Raw genomic sequence first — 24,275 nt, forward strand, 5'->3', positions numbered from 1 at the left:
TGCCTGTTACTAACATACTTTTCATCATCTTTAAGAGAGCAGAGAGATCTACAATATTTTCGGCACCACCCCTTAACTAGTTTAAATTACCGCTAATGGGACATAACAATGTCTTTCTTTAGCTCGGTGTTAAGGTGTCTGATGCGAAGCCTCCAATCTTCCTCCATCTTATAACCAGGCAAAAATAACTAGAAGGATACATAGGACGTGACTTGCCCAAGCTGCCCTCTACCAGACAGAAAACTTTTGATTCAATATAAATGATAGATGAATCCTTGGTTCTAACATCTACTTCTCCTCCTGAACACACCAAGTGAACAATCTTATCACGTACCTACTCTGTCATAGGTTTTGGCAAGCTCCTATGAAGCCAAACATGGAACTACCAGAACGAGTCTCTAGAAACAGACTAATTGTGATCTTTACTTACAGCAGACAACATTCCTCTACTTGGTACCTGGCTATGGTATATGAGGTCAACATTCAGGATGTTGACACCAGAATGTTGACATGGTATGAATGTCAACATTTAGAATAATATCATTGTCTCAGTCAACATCTGACATGTCAACATTCACAAAATCGACACTGACATAATGGGGACATGTTTAACATGTCAGCATTATGCATGTCAACAGTACTATTTCACCCTAACATTAATACAGCGGGGTCCAGGTCCCTGTTACCGGGTCCGGGGGTGTCATCTTACTGATATCTGTGCCCCCGCTGACCACCTGCGGCTTTCCTGAGACCTGTGGTCACCTACTCCAGTATTGCTTCACAGCACTTCACTGCAGCTTGCTCCATTAGTGCTCCAGCACTCAGCTCCAGGGGTAGATGTACTAAGCCTTGGCGAGAGAGGCGCTGAAGAGAGATAAAGCACCATTTTTCAAGCACAGCCTGTAAAGTGACAGTTAGGCACAGATTAGTTGGTACTTTATCTTTCTTCAAGGCATAGTACATCTGCCCCCTAATGTTTCCTGCAGCCTGCTTCAGTTGTGCTCCCCGCACCCAGTTTCAGAATAATTGCAGTCTGCTTCAAGATATTCTACTTATTGCTACAGCCACGGGCTATCCCGCTAGCCTGCGCCTGTTCTTTTTTTTTTTATTCTGTTTTTTATAGGAAAAAACAAGGTAATACAACTTCCATACAGATGATGAAAAATAACATTTTCCATAACATATCAGGTCTCGACGCAGCGAGAAGAATTATCAACATTACTAAACATAGCAATGTACAAATAAAGAAACCATCAAAATATGTTTCCATTTCAAATTTCTATACGAAAAGATAAGGAAACAAAAACTGAAAATAATAAAGAAAGAAAAAAACAAAAAAACTTGACCATGGAGGGGAACAAAATCGTCGAATTAAATCAATACATTTTATTCATAATTAATCAGTTTGTGTCTGCACCACTAGAAATATGATTGTTATATGTATTCAATGATTTGTAAACAAGCCAAGGATACCAGGTGGACGTGAATTCGGACTGTTTACCTACTGAAGATAAAAGAAGGTCCTCCATAGACATATAATAATCTATTTTAGAAAACCATATTTTACGGTTAGGGAGAGATGATGATCTCCAGAGAGGGGGTATTGAGGCTCGAGCAGCATTACTCAAATGTCGTAGCAGTGATTTTTTATATTGTGACAGTGGGGTGGAGGAATGATTTAATAGCCAGAAGGCTGGGTCTGTAGGGACAGGGGTTGTAAGTATATCACGAGAATTTGCAATAACATCATTCCAGAAAGATTCTATGAGAGGACAGGACCACCAAATATGTAATAGAGATCCTGCTGAATCTAGACATCTCCAACATTTAGTTGATATTGAAGGATACATCGTATGTAGTAATGAGGGATGTCTGTACCAACACATTAAAATGTTATATTGTGTCTCCCTAGTTTGAATACATACAGAGCTACTATGGGCTTTGAGGAATATGTTTTCCCATTCCTTTTCTAAGAGAGTTAAATTTAGATCTCTTTCCCATGCTGAAATAAAATAAGGAGGGGTCTGAGAGCCCTGATGTTGTAATAATTTATATATGGTGGAAATCGTATGTGTTGGATTTAATGGGGCTATACAGATTTTCTCAAACTCTGTCAACTCCCTAGATGCCAGAGTGAGTCTGGAACCGGATTGAAGATAATGTCTGACCTGCAGAAATTTCCAGAAATCTCTTTGTGGAATATCCCATTTAGTCCTAATATCAGAGAACTGCTTCACACCCCTGGAAGTCACCAGCTGACCGACCCTGAAGAGCCCCTCAATTGCCCATCCCGAGAAGTGTGAGAGGGTCATACCTGGAGAAAAATCAGCGTTAGCTAGGAATGAGGTTAAGGGACCAAAAACTGAGGATATATCAGGCAGGTGAAGTAAAGTCCTCCAGACTGAAAGGGTTGGGGTGATGGTCGGGTGGGCTATGAAAGAGTGAGCATGGCGGGGAGCCAAGGGAATATCTCAGGATATTGCTTGGCACAGATACCCTCCAATTCCACCCATTGCTTAACCTCTCGACTCCTGGTCCAGTCCAACACTCTATTCAGGTGGGTTGCATAATAGTAATTTTTAATGTCCGGAAGTTGGAATCCCCCTCTTCGAGTGAATCGCGTCAAAGTTGAACGTTTAAGCCTGGGTCTCTTACGGGACCAAATAAACTGTTGCGTCAAAAGTTGTATGGAGCTGAACCAGGCGTCAGGAACGCTTATCGGCAATGTCTGGAGGACATATAGTAACTTGGGGAGGGTGTTCATTTTGACAACACTAATCCTACCTAACCACGAGAGCTGTTTAAAGTGCCATCTGCTATAGTCAGCTCGTAAAACCTTAAGGAGTGGAAGGTAGTTTAAAGAGACTAATAAGGATAGGTCTCGAGGTAGTTTGACACCTAAATATGTAATATGTGAATTCTGCCATTGAAAAGGAAAGGAGCGTTTCAACCCAGCTATGCATAATGGCGGAGTTGAAATATTGAGGGCGCATGATTTGGACACGTTGATTTTAAAATCAGAAAGTGTACTATATAAATCTAATTCACTCCCTCCTGCGGGAGGGAGGCTTCGGGATATGAAATCAAAGTTAAAATATCATCAGCAAACATGGCTAATTTGTACTCCACATCTCCTATCCAGATGCCGGATAGATGTTTGTTAGCCCTAATTGATCTAGCTAGTGCTTCTATGCAGATGACAAAAATCAATGGGGCAGGCGACAACCCTGCCTCGTCCCATTACTTATCGAGAATGGATCAGAAAGAGACCAATTAATACGGACCCTAGCAGTGGGTTTACTATACAGGGCCAAGATCCTATGCAATGCTTGAGGACCCAACCCGATATGCTCCAAGACAGACCTCATAAAATGCCAATTGACCCCATCAAATGCCTTTTCTGGAAAGGTAGAAAGCATGATAGTGGGAAGCTGACCTCTAGAAGCAAGTGGATTAGGTTCAATACTTTAGTTGTGTTATCCTTTGCCTCTCGGCCCAGGACAAATCCCACTTGGTCGCTATGTATTAGGGATGGGAGTAAACTGTTCATTCTATTTGCCATTAGTTTTGCGAATAATTTTATATCCACATATAAAAGACAAATAGGTCTGTAGTTAGAGCATACCGAGGGGTCCTTACCTTGTTTAGGGATCACAGTTATGTGAGCTTCCAATGACTATGGTGAGAAATGGGTATCTGCTGAAATGCAATTAAAGGCCTGCAGAAGTCTGGGGGCTAGGACATCTTTAAACGTTTTATAGTACACTATAGTGTAGCCATCTGGACCTGGGCTTTTGCCCGATGGCACAGTCGAGATGACATGTTCCAACTCTTGGATAGTAAAGGGTCTTTCTAACGCCTCGCAATCAGAAAGTGGGAGCGTGGGGTAAGTTACTGCCTTCAGATATTCTTTAGCTTGCAATAGACAGGAAGCAGGGTTGCTATTTTAGAGGTTTTATTTAAGTTATATAAAGTTGTATAATATTTTTTAAAACAGCAGGCAATTTCTGGGGTTTTAAAGTGAAGACAACCAGTTTCATCTTTCACAGAGCTAATAAACGAATTTGCTCTTTGGGACCGAAGTGCCTGTGCAAGCAAGCGTCCCGGTTTGTTTCCCCATTGGTAGTATTACATTTACATCTACGAAGAGAAAGCTGGGCATTAACAGAGAGCAGTTTTTTCAGCTGCGCTCTGGCCTCTGTCAGTTCAACATACTCCGATTCAGACATTGTGGACTTATGTGAGGATTCCAAGGAATGAATCAACTGCAACAGACTCGCTATGCGTTGCATTCTTTGTTTTTTCATAAGGAAGCCTAATTGGATAATCTTGCCTCGCAAGACGCACTTATGAGCTTCCCATATGGTAATTTTGGAGACATCGTTGGTATCATTCATGGAGAAATAGTCAATCAGGGTTTTGTTGTCATCTCTGCAAACAGTGTCTTGAAATAAAGATTCATTCAGGTGCCATGTCCACTGACTAGGAGATTGATGCAGAACTGAGAGAGTTATTGATACGTGGGCATGGTCCGACCAGGTAATTGAGACGATCGAGGCGTCTAAAAGGAGAGGAAGATGTCTGTGGTTTAAAAATAGATAATCCAGTCATGTGTATGTTTGGTGGGGGTGGGAATAGAATGAATAATCCCAGTCTGTCGGGTGAGAGACCCTCCAGGAGTCAGCCAGCTGGAGATTGTGAAATATCTTCCTGACCCTACTATATTTCTGTGTAGAATATCTGGGGGTGTTGGTCGAGACATCGAGGGTTGGGTCAAGAGTCCAGTTGAGGTCCCCCTCCCCCGTACTACTATCCCCGAACATAGAGGCTCAAGCTTTAAAAGATGAAGCTGAAAAAAGAAAGCTTGATCTTGATTGGGGGCATATACTACAATAAAAGTATAAAGTTGATTATATATCTTACAATTTAATAGGAGTATCCTGCCCGGGGACAGGTTTGTGGACAGAGATTACATTCACTTGTAGGTTTTTTGAGAATAGAATTGCTACCCCCTTAGAGTTACTGTCCGGGGTGTTGCAGTAATAAGCAAGTGGGAAACGATGGTTGGTAAGGGAAGGGCTACGGGGAGAAATTCTAAAATGGGTTTCCTGTATTAGTGCAACATCTACTCTGTCAGCCCATAAGGATCTTAATAAAGTAGACCTGTTCTCGAGTATATTAAGGCCCCGAGCATTAATCGAGTATATTTTAATTGTACCTGGGGAAGTCATGGAGGCCGTAGAGGGACAAAAAATACTCTAGCCCTCAAAATGGTAAATTGAAAAAAAAACAAAACACACAAAACCAATTAATAAGAAAAGAATGCACAAAATGAGATGGGAAGGAGAAAACGGGAATTGTGAGAACAAGGTAAAACTCGTTGTGGAAAAACTGACACCTTGGGGAGCCAGAATTCCAATAGGCATATATGCCAAGGGCATATACAACATAATCGCAACATGTAGACACTTAACATTGCATATCGCAATATAGAAATAACCACACCTAATATTGCAAAGATATAAACAGTAATCTGATGGTTTAGTGAGAAAATATTAACTGTCCAGTAATCAAAAAATAAACTAGACTGGGAGATATGGTAAATACTTAGCAAGCAATAAAATTAGTAATTAGATGGATCTCACCAGCTATTGGCAAAAGAGGAACCCAGTCCAAAAGCAGATAAGATCAATCAGGTAACATCTTCAGTCAATGAAGGCGGTGAAGCTTGAAATCTTCTCTTGGAGCTGTGAACTTCCTTCCAAGGAGGGTTATTCTCAGGTCTTTGAGGAAGTTGTAACGCAGGAAGGTCGAATTCCCAGTTGGGGATATCAAGCTTTGGCAGACCGAGACCGGAACAAAATGAAGTCAGATCAGAAAACGAGGATAGGGAGTGTATTTTCCTGGCTGAAGATACTTGGAGGTTGAAGGGGAAGCCCTATCGATATTTCAGTTGGCGATCGTGAAGCTCGTCAGTAATAGGTTTTAGGGATTTGCGCTGTAGAAGTGTGTGCCAGGACAGATCTTGGAATATTTGGATTACTGCGTCCAACTGTCTTGCCTTGCGTATAATTTCATCTTTCTGTGCATAGTAGTGTAGACGACAAATTACATCGTGAGGACGCTCAGCTGGGAGACCTCTTGGTTTCAAAGCTCGGTGTGCCCTATCAAAGGTTATGAGTTCATTTGGGTCATTTCCCAGAATTTCATTAAATATTTTTGTGAGTGCATCTTTTAGGCCAGATTGGGGGACGTCTTCTGGTAGACCTCTAATGCGTACATTATTCCTCCGTCTCCTGTTGTCAAGATCTGTCATCCTTAGGTTTATAGCGTGAATTTCTTTTGTTTGGGCTGAAATCATATCTTTCAAGGAGGCTAAACAAACATCTGTAGAGTCTTGATGGTCCTCCAGGAAAGTAACTGGCTCAGAAATCTGCGATATGTCTTGCCAGACAACAGCAAGTTCCTGTCGGATGGTGTCTTGGAGATCCTGTTTCGTGGGTAGGGTCTTCATGAAGGACAGAATATCCTGAAGATCTCTATCCTTTTTCGAGGAAGTTTGAGGTTGGTCGTCCTGAGATAGGGACATCATGGGGATTGGTGGGGAGGAAGGGGGGCTGGATGTTGTAAGATCTGCTGACTTTGGCCGGAGTGGTATGTAGAAATGGTCTCAAGTCTGCCTGAGAACGAGGCCCCTTTGGTTGAGGTGTGTTGCCTTTTTGAGGTGGTTTTTTATTTTTGACCATAATGTAGCATCAGAGAAAAGTGCCGTAAATAGTAGCTTAGGTCAAAGTTAGCGACATCAGGTTGTATATATGTTACAAAGGTAAGGATCCCGCACACAGTGACTCTCTGCGGCCTGGCGTCATACAGACATCAAGTCACATCGAGTAGCAAGTCAGAGAACAACCCTGTGTTTTCCCATTTGACCTACATATGGGTGGAGTTGGCGTAAGAATTTAAATAGTTAGTTAATTCTTCCTTTGCAGAATTATGGTGTGAAGAGTGAATTGCATTCAGTAGAAATAAATTTAGGATCTTTGTAGCAACAAAGGGTGCAAGGTTGATGATTCATTCATATACTGCTATATTGCACAAAGAAGGAGTGGCAGAATGTCAGTCAGACTCTGTCTGCCGTGTTTGGATGGGATGCACAGTCTAGGCACTCAGTGTGAGACTTACCCAAGCAAAAAACCTAGATAAGGAAGCAGCCAGGTACCCACTAGGTGCTAGTCTCTGTCAGGGATTCTCTAGAGGGTCAGTGATTCCACTTATCACTGGAGGGAGTGCTGTAGAAAATGGCCGCCTGAAAAGTCTCCAGGGTCCAGCCGTCTGTAGCCCACAACCGTATCAGGAGCAGGGGGAGGGGAGTCAGGTGAAAGGAGTCTACCTGGAGATAGGATGCTCCGGTGCCCCTGAGGACAGTAGCGGCGCCGCGCGTGAAGACTGGGCAGACTGAGCAATAATGGCGTTTTCCAGAACCACTACCTTCCTGGTGGGCTGTAAAGCCTGTCTCCCACTGGAAACTCATCTTCACATTTATGCATGGTCAGAACAGATATGAATGCTATAAACTGGGATAGCTGGTGGGACGTCTACAGCCCATAGCCCTCACTCTTCTGTGTTCTTCTCCTATGTGGTCTTTAGGGAAGCGTTGACAGTTTAGGAGTTAGCTTTGGTATATTGGGGGCAATTCAATTAGAAGCAATTTACGGGAAATGGCGCCATTGTGCCATTGTAACAGCGTTTGAATGCCGATAATGGCAACCTTTATCTCCCTTATATTGTGCACCTCACAATTTTACATTGCTCTTAAATGACTTGACCGCATTAATGGCTACATCTTCTGATTGTAAATTGATTAATTTTATTTTGTAAATTTAAGGAATGAACGCTGATTGGACAATTCTTATATCTCCAAAATAGTTACAAGCTATATAAATGCCAAATAACCACTGCACTAATCCAGACAGGACTACCATTACTATGATAACACAGACAATAAAAACTCTTTGTTTCTAAACTACTGTTTTAAAAAATACTTTTAGCTATCGCTGCATTTCCGCATCAGATGCGTCCTAATAGAACAGATGTTTTCCTTATATATTGTTCACATACTAATCACAACAGCGGGAGGACTTTTTTTGAAGCATGGTCATTTGTAGCCTGGAGCAGGGCTACAAATGACCATGAGCTAGAGCCATGAGTAGGGCAAGAGCTAGAGCCATGAGTAGGAGCGAAGAGCTAGAGCCATGAGTAGGAGCGAAGAGCTAGAGCCATGAGTAGGAGCGAAGGCTTGGTTAGTGACAGGGGTGGCATGGGACAGAAACGAATAATCCAATTAGTTAATTCAATACTTACAGGAAGTGGGGAGAAAAACGACCTAATTGTATGACTTCCATGACTTTTTATTTTTATCATTTTAATGTGGGATAGGATTCAGACTGGGAATCAGTTGAAGGCATTTGGCTGGATCCTAAAATAGTGTATTTAGCTCTAGACATCCATGCCCAAAGAGTATTTAGTTGTGAAGTGCCGCTGTGGTGTCATTGGCTGTATTCCCAACACACTAGCTCAGACCCTATATATCATCGATGGCTGGTGCACTTGTAGAGCCAGCAGGTGTCATTAGTGCTGTCAACAAGGATGAAAGTTTAGTGGATGCAACCGCTTCACATCAACTCCATATAATAGCAGGGTATAATTATTGTTTCAATCACTGTACACTTAGAGGCTGATTCAGAGGTGGACACTCTTTCGATTTGGTCGCAAATGACCAATGTTTACTTTTCTGAGCTTTCGCCAGAGCCACAGTGCACATGTGCTGCGATGGTGTTGCAGCTCCAGTCGCAGCGTGATTGACTGCAGCCATTTGGGGGCGAGGAAGGGGAGAGTTTAAGAAAAAGGCGGGTGTGTTGGTGCCATTGTTGGGGCATGCCGAAGCCAGCGACTGCATCTTCCGAAGCAGATTCACTGGCCTCTGCAGCTTAGTTTCTGTGTACACTCTGCACAACCTTAGGATTGCCAGATGTCCGATGGTCCGTGCAATGTTCTCGATGTTGATCCGATGCTGTTTCTCGGCAGTCAAAAGATAACACCTGCAGCATTTATATAACTCCGATCATTGCTACCGAAGACGCAGCACTCGCACACACTTGTGTCCGACATCTCATATTCAGGCCCTTCGTTAATACCCTGGGACATCATTCTCACATTCCCTAATTAAGAAGTCATGATGTATTTCTTATGGAAGATCTGGCTTTAAATTCATTGTGCATTCCAAATAGATACATGGAATGAAATATATAATAGAACTCACCAGTTTCTCCAGTTCCATTATCCTCTTTTCCTGCTGATGGATTAACTGGTTTTTCATCTCTAAGACTTGTTTAACGCTGATCAGGTCGTCATCTAGGTGCCGGTACGGAGCCAGAGCAATCTGCAATGTAAGAAACCCATGTGTATTCACATTGTGCTGGAAGAACGTATGCAGGCTGCATCCTAGCATCATGTAACTGTATTTTGTGGGATCATTTCTAGGTTTGATAACATATTTACCGTACTCTTATAAATCTGCAGCCCGATGTCTGGTCTTCCTTGTGCATGTATATAATGATACAGAGACTCCTATGTAATGAGAATGCAGCTCCGGACACCAGCTGCGAATGGATTGCCGATGTGACTATACTCACTGCCCCATTTACCAATATGTGTAAGTAGCTGTCGTCATTGCCATCGGCACTAACATCCACCCCATGCTCTGTGCAGGAGACTCGTCTGGCCCTAGTGACCCCTCTGTATACACAAATAACTATGGCTACACGCACACAAAGCAGCTTTCTTACGTGTGTCCGCATTGTGGCCGCCCAGATACCTTTCAGAAACATCCCATTTACAGGCCACGGAGAAACGGCGGAAATGCGTATGACTCTGAGCCATGAATACATTAATAAAGATTCATATGTGACAAATGCGCAGTATGGTAAGTATTGGTACATGGGACACATGGGCAGTATGGTAAGTATTGCTACATGCGACACATGGGCAGTATGGTAAGTATTGGTACATGGGACACATGGGCAGTATGGTAAGTATTGGTACATGGGACACATGAGCAGTATGGTAATTATTGGTACATGGGACACATGGGCAGTATGGTAAGTATTGGTACATGAGACACATGGGCAGTATGGTAAGTATTGGTACATGCGACACATACGCCACATGGGTAGTATCCAACTCTATAAACCAGCACTTTAGTAAATATACCCCTAAATGTTTAGAAAAAACTCAAATCCATTTGTGGAGTGGAAGTGGCTGTGAGACACTCTGCACAACACATGAGTCCCCTAAAAATGAGACCCCCTCTATGTCAATTCCATAATATTGCTCTGTGAATCGAAACTTTTTTGTTGCAATTCTCCACAAAACTAGACGCAACAGCGATCCTCCGTATTCCACGAGGAACAGTCAGCACTGAGCGCCTAGAAACCCCCCTGGCAGACGAATCCTCCCTACACTGGCCACAGTGGGTGGCAGAGCCAATAAGGCAAGCTCTGCCCTATATCCCCACGAATCGGGACATTACTTCCTGAGGTGGCAGGGCCTAATGATATGAGCAACCTGCACATATACATATATATATATATATATATATATATATACACACACATACACACACACACATATATATTATATATATATAATGCACCAAAAACATAGGCGGCACTCGGAGACTGCTAAACAATGTCACCCCCTCGGCAGAGGGACTTTATTAAGTCAACGTTTCTGTTGTCCTGAGGAAGGGGCGGAAGACCCCGAAACGTCGACTTAATAAAGTCCCTCTGCCGAGGGGGTGACATTGTTTAAGCAGTCTCGGAGTGTCGCCTACGTTTTTGGTGCATTGTGCGTTGGGGGTGCTGTCCTCCTAAGGATTGACTACGTGTCCAGAGACACAGTGTGGAGGAGTGCCGGAGGATTGATATAGATATATATATATATATATATATAGATAGATAGATAGAGAGAGAGAGAGCCCCCATCCCCCCTAGGAAATCCCGCATGTGCCCCTGGTCTGCTGCTGCAATTTTCAGCACCTCTGCAAACACAGGGCCTCATTCAGAAGCCCGCACGCATGCGCTGAGCGCTCGTATGCGGGTCGATGTTGAGGCCGCACTGCGCGTACACAAGCCCCGGAGTGAGAAATTCTCTCACTCTGGGGCTCACTACAAAAGGGACGGCTGTCGATGGTCATCGACAGCTCGCACCGTTTTGTAGGCGGGGTGGGGGGATGGCTGGCCAAACGGAACGCCTGCCGTTTGGGGGCGGCCCCACTGACATCATTCGTGATGTCAGTGGTGAGCTTTCGGCTCTATTAGAGCCGAAAGCTCACAAGGGCTTGCGGGAGACGAGACCCTACCACAAGGGTCTCGTCGCAAGCCCCGATGGTCGCGATGGTCTTGACCATGGCGACCCTCAACCTGCCCACTCGCTAAAGCTGTGGGTTGTCACCAGGAGGCCGGCGCTTTATAGAGAAGCGGCAGCCCTCATTCAGAGCGAGCGCTCGCATTTTGCGAGCGGCTCTGAATGAGGTCCACAGTCTGCGGTTTATCTTTCCAATTTGTGAGGTTAGTCAGCAAATTAAAAATATATAGAATTCTGATGTCATAGCTCTATTAGTATTTACTTTCCCCAAACAGCGTATGCCACTGTCAATAACATTAAACTACATATTGTTCTGCGTTCATATGATCCATTGTTCTGCTGCCTCGCACAATAATAACCAGATCTTTTTGATGGTCCTTTGTTTTTTTACAGCTCCCATCTGGAGCTCAGTAACTTTCAGAGAGATGAACGATAGAGGTCTGAATTATTCATGCTATTACATTATTGTAACAAAACTGCATTATAAAAAGGTCTATGACAGTCCTGACAACTCTTAGTGTGAAAATGGGTTCTGTGAAATGATGCTATCAATCATCTCTGGGAAGCGTACTTCTGTATAAGGCACTACGGTGAAACCAGAGGATTATTCACTACAGTCATTTCTTTCCCAAGTGGATTCCTGGGGTCCTGACACGATGAGAGCAGCGGTGGAAAGTAGGACGCTCCTTTGTAGTTATTTGGGGATTTTGGAATGTTCCCCCAGCTGTGTAAGGACTTTGATGATTTGGGTTCACTCTTAAGGTGCCCATCCACTAGACGATTAAGTTGAGTGACTGAATGATAACGATCATTCAATCATTTGCAAATCGTTTGCAAAGATGTCTAAAACGACCAGCAATGCGCGTGCCCGCTGGTAGTTTAGACATCTATCATCGTGCAAACATGCTGGACAACCTGACGATAACATCAGGTTGAGCATGTTTGCAGATGATTGATGAGCCTGCACTGAATGACTGCTCGTTCAGTGCAGGCTCATCACAGACTGACAAACAACTGCACGATTACAATGTTGTAATCATGCAGCAGTCGTTTTCATGTCTGCTAGTGGATGGGCACCTTTACAGGAATGTCAGTCTTAAAAGATCACATACAGATGTGTCCACATACATCTAGCCTCCTTGCGCATGAAATAGCCCTTCTAGTCGCACCATGCTGTGATTTGGTAGCGCCGAGCGTCTTTTCATGCAACTTTTTACCTTCAAATGCGTCTTATTCGCACAGCAAATAGATAGAGTAAGCAGCTTCTGCTGATTAAAATGATATGCGGCATGCCTTTGTTACGTGTGCGACTGCGGCTGTATCAGCCACTGATACTAACGTAGTGTTTAGTATGCAGATACACCCGCAGTTACACACAGAACATAGGCATGCCGCACATCATTTTAATCAGCAGAAGCTGCTTGTGTGTTTATTTGCACTGATATGTGAATAAGATGCATTTGAAGGTAAAAAGTCGCATGAAAAGACGCTCGGTGCTCACTCGGCACTCACGCGTTATGTATAACGCGACTTGTAGCACGCGGAGGATAAATGTATATGGACACACCTGTATGCAAGGTTTCCTGTGCAACGAAGGCAATTAATCTAATACTTACCCAGTTTGGTTTATATTGAGGGACTGCCATGTACATTTCTCTCCTCCCCCCTTCTGTCCCCAGGAAGGTTGGGGGTCTCCTGCGGCTCACCAATATAACTTTGTAGTTGAGCACCTCCAGGCATTTAGCCTAGAGGATTATGGGAGTCAAGGGCTGCCTGGGTCTTAACCACGGTTTCCCAAGACACGGATCCCCCATGGTGATACACCACTTACAGTTCTGCCTAATGAGGTTTCTGATAGTTGCAGGAAAAGAGGTTTGTGCCATTTATTTTCATTATTTACTAACGATCATGTTTTGCCTAACACTGGACACGAAGATTAATGGAATTACCTCTAATTGTTCATTAGTGCTCTTCATTAAAGCCTCTTCAAACATCTTTGCCCGCTCCCTTAGTGTATGGTTCTGGAACGTCAAGGTATCAACCTGGTCCTGTCAGGGGCAGGGTAAAGGGGGAGATAAATGGTAAATATCACGGTATCAGCCATCATTATACACACATAGGTACATATGTCCAATACATCACCACACCTTCGTAACATCCAGGAGGGTTACAGTTCACTGTCTGCAGAATACTATAGCTTTATATTATATAGCATAATGTACCACATACTGTAATCTATAAGGGTATTACAAGTTCATGGGGTGTTCCGCTACCATATAAAGGCACAAGGCTGCAGGTTCTTTTATAGAGGTCACCAATCTCTGAGGTGACTTATAATAACATCCATAATAGTTCATACTCATAGTAAGTTTATTATTACATATAATAGACTTATTCTCACTAGATGAGATCAGAACTCAACATTTATACAGATATTATTATAGGAGCTTACACATACATTAGTATATCTTATGTATTAGAAATATATCTGCGCACTGGGATGTAGTCAGGATTAGGCCCCCCCCCGGGTGGGTTAGGGTGCGGGGAGGGGGGGATTAGGTTTAGGCACCCCTGGAGGGAGGTTAGGCACCACTAAGGGAGGGTTAGGGGGGGAGGGGTATGGATAGGGTTAATACTTACCCTGTCGGGATCTCCATCTGCCGGCCTTTCGGCGTCGGCGGTATAACATACTGATTCCATCAGCACCAGCATGGGCAGATATGTGGGTATGGATTATAACACAGACTTGCTTTTATGAGGTAAATTGGGAGATGTGATTGGTTGATATGGGGTTTGTCATTGGATGCTGCATTGTCACTAATGTAATATGTCTATGACTGTATAATGGGCAGGTATTAACATCAGTCATTAATTCAAAGTTTTGCTTCTGCTAAAACAAAATTTGAAAAGTGTAACCTGTTCCAGGACTTTGGGGTTTTTTACGTTCTGTCGGGTGTTTTTGTGCATGTAACCGTTATGATCATTAATGCAAGATATGCAACTCAAATGGCATCTAATTAATCAGTTCTATTTCACTATTTCTAAGACCCTCCAACACAAAGGTTTCCTGGCAGCTGGCACTAAGATGATTGGACCTAAGATCATAAAGCACATTATTGATATGTTATAGCAATTCTTAATGTGGCTCTTCAAATGAATTTAAATATTAGTAAACTGTTACATGCCACAATGGGGCATATTCAATTGGGTGTGAGTAATGCAAAAAACTCGCACCTGCGAGGTTTTTCCTGCAGGTACAGTACAGCTTTTTTGCTATTCAATTAGGTGCGTTTGTTTTTCTATATTGCGCACCGGGAGGTTTTTATAGTCGCACCTTCAGAGCAAGTGCGATTTTTTTTCTAAGATCTGTAATTTTAGGAAAAATCAGTGGGACTTGCTCTGGGACCCCGGCGGTACCCTTCCTAATGACTAATTAAGCTTTTGGAAATATCCAATTAGCTTAATTAGTCAGTAATTACTCACCTTCCGAAGTGCTGTCTTCTGCATCCAGCCAGCATCAGGACCTGGACTCCAGCAGCAGTGGTGAGTATGTCAGTGTGTGTGTGTGAGTGTGTGCGCGCATGAGTGTGTTCCCTCCCCAGTGTCAGTGTGGCCCCCCGGAATGAGCGTTGGGAGAACTACATCTCCCAGCAGCCCTTGCTCCTCCCACCTACCCCTGGTGCCTTCCACCAGCCCCCAGGACTCCCAGCAGGCCCCTCTCTAATGAGAAGATAGAGGGGAGGCCACCGGGAGCCGCAGAGACCACCAGAGACCCCTGGGCAGGTAACTGCAGAATTTTTTTCTTCATGTGGCGCAGGGTTTTCATTACCGCATAACCGCGGTAATCCAAAATTGGGTGTAAGGCTTATTCCTCGCTAAACCTCGCGCCCAATTGAATATGCCCCTATATGTTCATGCAGAAATGTTATCTGGATGTGTTTTTCCGGTCTCACTTATTGCACTGTAAATCAGAATAAAAACTGCCACCCAAATGTTGTATATTAGGGCAGGTATGCTGCCGCCTCCTGGTGCAATTCAAACCAAACCATAAACCACGCAGGGGAGATGTATCAAGCCTTGGAGAGAAATTCAGTGGAGAAGTTGCCCAAAGCAACCAGTCAGCCTCTGATGCTCAGTACACAACTGCAGATAAATTGTGCAGATCCAATACAAGCTCTGAACCGACAGAGTGATCAGATCAGTGTACACAGCAATTTCTAGCTCAGTGTGTGATGTCTTCAATGGGATCGGGAAGTTTGTGTATGAGATAGTGTGTGCAGCACATCAGATTAGGGATTGTCATTGACCAGTGGCAGATTTTACCTAGAGGTGCAGGGCTGCAGCCCCCACAGTAAAATCTGCCACTTCAGTGAACCAGTTGCAGTCCGTGATTGCACTGGCTACACTGACTGGCAGTGGCTTCCCATTGGAAGCGCCACCTGCCAGTCACACACAGGACAGGCTGCCTTTTGAGCAGCCCTAAACGGCTTCTTGGGGCTGCAATCAATGCAGAAGCCGGTGTTATGCGCATACCTGCTGCCACCGGCGCTCATGCGCATGTGCCTGTCCCGGCGCCTGCTAGATCTTTTGGCCGGCCAGTCAGACCAGCAAGCAGCAGAAGCCCCCCTCGGGTAAGAGCCGCTGCTGTTAACAACCATTGATGGTTAATGGTTTTGCCATCGATGGCGGAGATCCAATGATTCTCCACCATCCCACAATGTTTTTATTTTCCTACTACTTAGCGCCAGTACACAGAGCCTCTCCACTCTCGATGCAACCCACAAAGCCCCGCCCCCAGTGAGTAAACGGCAGGGATGACCATCGGTGGGTGAAACCATCGATGGTTCCCCCATCAATGGTTTCACACCAAAAGTACCCCCGTCAATGGTTTCACACCAAAAGTACCATCGATGGTTAACACACGGATAGCCATCCCTAATCGAATCCTGACCTCCCAATCTGACTGTTGCATGAGTGATTGAAGACGTTTATCGGCTAATGCTTCCGCCTACACATTTTACGGGCCAATCCTACAATTATCAACTGATCAGCCCAATAATTGTATAGGGCTAGATGTACTAAGCCTTGGAGATAGATAAAGTGGAACGTGATAAAGCACCAACCAATCAGCTCCTAACTGTCATTTCTCAAACACAGCCTGTAAACAGGCCCGTCAAAAGCCGTGCTGGGCCCCGGTAAAAAGAGGTCATGGCATAATCGCAGGAGGCATGGCCACGCCCCCTTAGGTAAAAAAATAAAAATAAAATGTTTTGCCGTGCTGGCAAGGGTGGCGCAATGATACCCCTCAGCCCGGCGCATAACCAGTGGGGAGTGCGATCAGCTTTATCGCTCCCCCCACAGGCATAGGAGACTGCTGTGGCGGCTTCATAGCAGCCGCGAGCAGTCTCCTAGAGCAGCCCAGCACACAGCAGCGTGTGCTGGGCTGCTGTGTGATGTAGGAGGGGGGGTAGCGGTGCCGGACCCATGCCCCCGCCGGGCCCCTCCAGCAAGCCCAGGCCTGGATAATTTGTACCCGCTCACCCATCTTCTCGGCGCCCCTGCCTGCAAAGTGACAGGAGCTGATTGGTTGGTACTTTATCTCTCTCCTAGGCTTAATACATCTCCACCAGTACTGTTCTAGAGCAAACTAGACTAGGGGGTCAATCCAATTAGGTGCGAATTAAGAGTTTGTTTCATAAAACTCGACGACTTCGCCCGAATGCGCGCACCCGAGAATTCTCCTGTCCAATAAAAATGCCTATTCGCACTACTTGCAAGGGAGGTTTGCGAAATGACTGCCAAATGTGATGTGAGAGATGTGCATGAAAAAGTGGGGAGACCCTCCTGGATCCCCCAAAAATTAGCAGGACCATATAGAAGGCTGTTTGTGGGCAATAGGAAAGTACTGAAGGTTTTTATATGGTGTCAAATAGCTGATTTGTGCTTTTTAAAAAATAAAATGCTAAAAAGCACACTTTTTTTGTTATTTTAATCTCAAACAAATTGAACAAAAAAAATGCAAAATAAAGTAGTAAAAAAGGTGATTTTGGGGTACTTTGAGAAATTGTAAAAAATGATGTAAAAAAACTATTTTTCAATAAAAAAAATACTGTATTTACATTTGGGGTGCCTAAACTAACAGTAAAGTTGATTTTGGGGTAATTTGAGGCCATTTTTTTAACCCCAAAAAATTACATGTAATTATTGGACTAGTTAAGCTTATTGGAAACTTGCAATTGGCTAATTAGTCATTAGGGGGGTGTCCAAGGGGTTCAGCACGGTGTCCCGACATTTTAACCTTAAAATAAAGATTTTCCTTTCCATCTCTCACCCTCAGGGAGGTGAGAATGGAAAGATGTGAATTCAGTCTTATTGATTCAGTGCGAGTTGCTAATTGGATTGCAAAATAAATTCGTTATGTGAATTTGAAGAGAAAATAGCGACTCGCACCTAAGTGGATTGATCCAAAGGACTGTGGCTCTGATTTAGTGCACATACTGCATCCAGACGTATGAGACCTCAGCGCACAGGATAGTTACCTGTAATGACAACCGCAGCTTCTCAAAACCATCCTCTAACATGTTCTTCTCCAATACATGACTCTCCTTCAGCTCTGACAGGGAAGAGAAGGAATTAAATGCTTAATGGCAATTTCCAAAGCAATATGGTACAAAAGCCTTTTTCGTAATTTACAGTTAATCCAACATTAAAATAATATAAATGTAGGCTTTTAAACTAGACACCTGTATATAAAACCAGTCTTAATTATACATTATACACAATGTTTGTGGTTTGTGTCTGGAAATGTCCCTAATTTTCAGTATTGACCAACTGCATTCTACAGTTCCTCTTTGTCTGATTATTAAATGTATTCCTCCTACTATTCATCTTCTCTACACTTTAGGAGTAAAAGGAGTATTTATAATTCAAGAAAACATACTATTGTCACATTCAGTTTTATGGCATGACGACATCTGTAGTACTCCGATGTTCACTAATACCCCTTTTCCACCTAAATTCCGGGTCTGACCCGGAGTTGGAACAAAGTTCCTATCCGGATCAGATCCGGAATTTTGCCGGCGCCGACTCGGGATATTCCCGAGTCAGCACCGCTCACACCGCAGTCGGGTCTGCATAGACCCGGCTTTTGTGGAGTGAAAGTGGTCGCTTGGAGATGACGTCATCTCCAAGCGCCACTGAAGCCGGACCAATCGGCCGGCTAGCAGCGCACTCAAGGTCATCGTGACCCAGAGTGCGCTGTTCTCACAGCAGGGTTTCACGGGCTACGCCCATGTCAAACCCTGCTAGTTACCTGGGTTGGATTGCCGGGTCACTCGACCCGGCGATCCAACTCTCTCCCCTTTTACACCAAGGAGCTGCCCAGGTTAACCCTTCAAAAACCCGGGTTTTAGCTTCGGTGTAAAAGGGGTATTAGCCAGTATTGTAGGTTTGTTGTGTGGAGGCTCAGCAATGTGTCTAAAACTTTACTTTAACTGGAATAACCCATTGCACCACTAGAGGGCACTGTTGCATAGAGTTTTGTGATAAAAGTACACAACAGACTAACCTGCAGGAGCAGATATGGGTAGTTTTTTTGCGTTGATGACTACTATTACTAATTGGGGCAATAAGAAATTAACATTTTTCAGGGCAAATGACTAAGGGTCTCTTGCTTTGACACAGGCTCCGATAAGACCCTGTCAAGGTGAACAGTGCATGCGTGCCCATGGTATTAGCTACTGGATGTCAAGCAATTTTTGAAGTCTCCATAGAAAGCTAAGGGGGTTGCCTTTGTGACTGCCACAGTCAGATATCTTTAATATCTGCCATGGGGCCCTCATAATAAATTAAACCTTCGATAATGCTCATTTTCAGAGTATTGATCACAAAAGTCTTTTAATAAATTGCCATGTTGAGATTGTGTACCCCTTGCGTGTATGAAGTGTTGCGCCCATGTTGTGTATTTTCAGCTAATGCAAAATAAAACAAAGGAACATTGCAAAAATAACTGCATACACAATGTATTTCAGCAGTTATCGGGTTGCTGTGAGTAGTCACAACGCTTCCGTGCTGTAGCCGGATCTACGGAGCGAACACTGGAGGAGTTATACCCCATCCCGCCTCCTGTACTCGGCTTTCACTTTCTGCATCTGTGACAGCTCCCTGGTTGGGCGGTTAAGGTGAGTGAGCCTGCCAGCTCTTGCTGGATGGAGCATGGGGCACTGCTGGGTGTGGGGTTGGGGGTCCGCATATCTGTGTGAGGCTGGCTTTTCTGCCATGAGCACAACGAGGAGCAGGAACAGGCCGCGGCTTCCACCATTGGAGGAGGATTTGAGGGTATGCTTGTCAGCCATCCAACCTCACACAGGAGACCTCATGAGACGTCACCAAGACCAGGTTATTGATATTTTAATATAAGTGAAGACATTTTATTTCTACTCACTTTTTTAATTACATTTTTCAATGATATCTGTTTTGATTAGGGGTGTGCACCGGCCACTTTTCGTGTTTTGTGTTTTGGTTTTGGATCTGGATCTTTCTTCGTGTTTTGGATCTGGATTGGTTTTGCCAAAACCACCCTTCCGTGTTTTGGGTTCTGGGTTTTGTGTTTTGGATCTGTATTTTTTTTTAAAAAAGCATAAAAACAGCTAAAATCACAGAATTTGTAGGTTTTTCTGCTCCTATGCTATTATTAACCTCAATAACCTTAATTTCCACTCATTTCCAGTCTATTCTGAACACCTCACACCTCACAATAGTGTTTTTATGTCCAAAACGTTGCACCGAGGTAGCTGGATGACTATGCTAAGCGACACGAGTGGGCGGCACAAACACGTGACCCATCTAGGCGTGAAACTGCAGTGGCAGACAGGATGGCAGTTTGAAAAACTAGGCCCCAAACTGTACATAATGCAAAGAAAAAAAAGAGGTGCAAGATGGAATTGTCCTTGGGCCCTCCCACCCACCCTTATGTTGTATAAACAGGACATGCACACTTTAACAAACCAATCATTTCAGCGCCAGGGTCTGCCACACAACTGTGGCTGAAATGATTGGTTCGTTTGGGCCCCCACAAAACAAGCTGGCAATTAATGTGTCCCTGCACAAACTGGCTCTATGGAGGCAAGATGTCATCCTCATCCTCCTCATCCACCGATTCCTCACCCTCTTCAGTGTGTACATCCTCATCCTCACAAAGTATTAACTCGTCCCCACTTGAATCCACCACCACAGGTCCCTCTGTACCTTCTGGAGGCTGGTCTCCCTGGAAGAGCTGATAATTCATTTTGATGAACATCATCTTCTCCACATTCTGTGGAAGCAACCTCCTACGCCTTTCGCTGACAAGGTTCCCGGCTGCACTAAACACTCTTTCGGAGTACACACTGGAGGGGGGGCAACTCAGGTAAAATAGAGCCAGTTTGTACAGGGGCCTCCAAATTGCCTCTTTTTCCTGCCAGTACAGGTATGGACTGTCTGCCATGCCTACTTGGATGCTGTCACCGATGTAATCCTCCACCATTCTGTCAATGGTGACAGTATCATATGCAGTGACAGTAGACATGTCAGAAATTGTTGCCAGGTCCTTCAGTCCGGACCAGATGTCCAAACTTGGTCCTGCCTGTCCTGCATCACCGCCAGCGGGTTGCTTAGGATACCTAAGTTTTTTCCTGGCAGCCCCAGTTGCAGGAGAAAATGAAGAAGGAGCTGTTGACGTGTCACGTTCCGCTTCAGCTGACAGTGTGTTCACCAGCAGGTCTTTGCACCTCTGCAGGCTTGTGTCGGCCGGAAAGAGAGACACCACATAGGCTTTAAACCTAGGATCGAGCACGGTGGCCAAAATGTAGTGGTCTGATTTCAACAGATTGACCACCCTGGAATCCTGGCAAAGCGAATGAAGGGCTTCATCCACAAGTCCCACATGCCGAGCGGAATCGCTCCGTCTTAGCTCCTCCTTCACTTTCTCCAGCTGCTTCTGCAAAAGCCTGATGAGGGGAATGACCTGACTCAAGCTGGCAGTGTCTGAACTGACTTCACGTGTGGCAAGTTCGAAGGGCTGGAGAACCTTGCACAACACGGAAATCATTCTCCACTGCGCTTGAGTCAGGTGCATACCCCCTCCTTTGCCTATGTCATAGGTGGATGTATAGGCTTGTATGGCCTTTTGCTGCTCCTCCATCCTCTGAAGCATATAGAGGGTTGAGTTCCACCGTGTCACAACCTCTTGCTTCAGGTGATGGCGGGGCAGGTTCAAGAGTGTTTGCTGGCGCTCCAGTCTTCGGCACGCAGTCGCTGAATGGCGAAAGTGGCCAGAAATTTTTCGGGCCACCCAAAGCGTCTCCTGCACGCCCCTGTCGCTTTTCAGAAAATTCTGCACCACCAAGTTTATTGTGTGAGCAAAACATGGGACGTGCTGGAATTTGCCCAGATGTAATGCCCGCACAATATTGGTGGCGTTGTCAGATATCACAAATCCCCAGGAGAGTCTAAGTGGGGTAAGCCACTGGGCGATGATTTCCCTCAGTTTCTCTAAGAGGTTGTCGGCGGTGTGCCTCTTACTGAAACCGGTGATACACAGCGTAGCCTGCCTTGTAACGAGCTGGCGTTTCTGAGATGCTGCTACTGGTGACGCTGCTGCTGTTGCTGCGTAAGGTGATACATCTACCCAGTGGGCTGTCACAGTCATATAGTCCTTAGTCTGCCCTGTTCCACTTGTCCACATGTCCGTGGTTAAGTGGACATTGTGTACAACGGCATTTTTCAGGACACTGAGGACACTTTTTCTGACGTTTCTGTACAGTCTCGGTATCGCCTGCCTAGTGAAGTGGAATCTAGACGGTATTTGGAACCGGGGACACACTACCTCCATCAATTGTCTAAATCCCACTGCACTAATGGCGGATACCGGACGCACGTCTAACACCAACATAGCAGTCAAGGCCTCAGTTATACGTTTTGCTTCAGGATGACTGCTGTCGTACTTCATCCTCCTCGCTAAGGACTGTTGGAGGGTCAATTGTTTAGTAAAAGTAGTGGTGTTCCTACTTCCTCTCTGGGATGATGAACGACTCCCAGCAGCAGCAACAGCAGCAGCGGCAGCAGTAGGCGTAGCAATGCAGGATCCTCCAGAGGAATCCCGGATAGGAGAGTCAGTCATGCCAGTGACATGGCCTGCAGGACTACTTCCGATCCTGACTAAGGAGGAAATTGACGAGGAGGGAGTTGACGGTGTGGTTTGCAGGCGCTTGGATACAACAGGACAACGGGATTTAGGTGTCCCTGGACTGCTTACGGTCTTAGCCAAAGTTTCTGAACTTGACAGTAACTTTTTATGAACGCGCTGCAGGTGCCGTATAAGGGAGGATGTTCCTAGGTGGTTGACGTCCCTACCCCTACTTATTTCACCTTTACATATGGTACATATGGCAAGACAGTTGTTGTCCGGATTTGGATAGAAATATTGCCAGACCAAAGAGGTGGAATGTTTGGTCTTCTGCCCAGGCATGACCGTGATGGGCTTTTTCATCCCACGGACAACAACTGTCTCCCCCGGAGCCTGATTTAAACAAACCACATCACCATCAGAATCCTCCTCGCCAACTTCCTCCTCAGCGCCAGCTACACCAGTATCCTCATCCTGTTGTACTTCAACAGTGACATCTTCAATTTGCATATCAGCAAGTGGACTGTGGGTGCTCCTTTCAGCACTTGCAGGGGGCATGCAAATGGTGGAAAGAGCCACCTCTTCCCGTCCAGTGCTGGGAAGGTCAGGCATCGCAACCACCACCACACTTGGACTCTCCTTGGGGATTTGTGATATCTTCTTAGAAAGCACAGTTCTTCGCTGTGCTTTTGCCAGCTTAACTCTTTTGATTTTTTTAGTGGGAGGAGGGCTTCCATCGTCATGTGAAGCTGAACCACTAGTCATGAACATACTAGGGATCGACCTTAGCCGTTCCTTGCCACTCCGTGTCGTAAATGGCATATTGGCAAGTTTACGTTTCTCTTCAGCTGATTTAAATGTCTTTTTCAAGGTCATTTTCCTGAACTTTGCCATTTGGGATTGTATGTGCCCTCTACTATGACATTGGGCATCGGCCTTGGCAGACGACGTTGATGGCATGTTATCGTCTATGTCATGACTAGTGGCAGCAGCTTCAGCACTAGGAGGAAGTGGTTCTTGATCTTTCTCTATTTTATTTTTATCGGAGAAAGTTTGGTCCTCCATTTATGTTATATCGATTTGATATATACGTGCGGCTAAACACAGAAAATAATTTTTTTTTTGGTTTGGACTGGAGTGTACTTTGTGGGTTACAGCACCCTTTAACGGTCAAGCCAGCCGGCCCTTTACTTATGACACAGGCGCACTCTTGGCACTACTTTGTTGATGCACGTGCGGCTACTGCGCACACAATTCACAAACACAGAAAATAATTTTTTTTTGGTTAGGACTGGAGTGTACTTTCGGGGGTTACAGCACCCTTTAACGGTCAAGCCAGCCGGCCCTTTACTTATGACACAGGCGCACGCTTGGCACTACTTTGTTGATGCACGTGCGGCTACTGCGCACACAATTCACAAACACAGAAAATAATTTTTTTTTTGGTTTGGACTGGAGTGTACTTTCGGGGGTTACAGCACCCTTAACGGTCAAGCCAGCCGGCCCTTTACTTATGACACAGGCGCACGCTTGGCACTACTTTGTTGATGCACGTGCGGCTACTGCGCACACAATTCACAAACACAGAAAATAATTTTTTTTTTGGTTTGGACTGGAGTGTACTTGGGGGTTACAGCACCCTTTAACGGTCAAGCCAGCCGGCCCTTTACTTATGACACAGGCGCAC

At 44.9% G+C, this 24,275-nt stretch overlaps 1 protein-coding gene across 1 annotated transcript in view; it reads right to left on the bottom strand.

The window, feature by feature from the left end:
• Positions 1 to 24,275, bottom strand: part of MTUS2 (microtubule associated scaffold protein 2) — a 486,382-nt gene that overhangs the window by 12,535 nt on the left and 449,572 nt on the right. Inside the window, exons 10-12 of the mRNA XM_088460265.1 lie at positions 17,964 to 18,037; positions 13,374 to 13,472; positions 9,320 to 9,439 (exon numbers count right to left, since the gene is read on the bottom strand). Of these exons, the coding sequence (XP_088316391.1) occupies positions 9,320 to 9,439; positions 13,374 to 13,472; positions 17,964 to 18,037 (293 nt within the window). The remainder of the gene's footprint in view (positions 1 to 9,319; positions 9,440 to 13,373; positions 13,473 to 17,963; positions 18,038 to 24,275) is intronic.

Source organism: Taudactylus pleione, unplaced genomic scaffold (assembly GCF_031769625.1).
Source record: "Taudactylus pleione unplaced genomic scaffold, aTauple2 ptg000043l, whole genome shotgun sequence".
Lineage (NCBI taxonomy): Eukaryota > Metazoa > Chordata > Amphibia > Anura > Myobatrachidae > Taudactylus > Taudactylus pleione.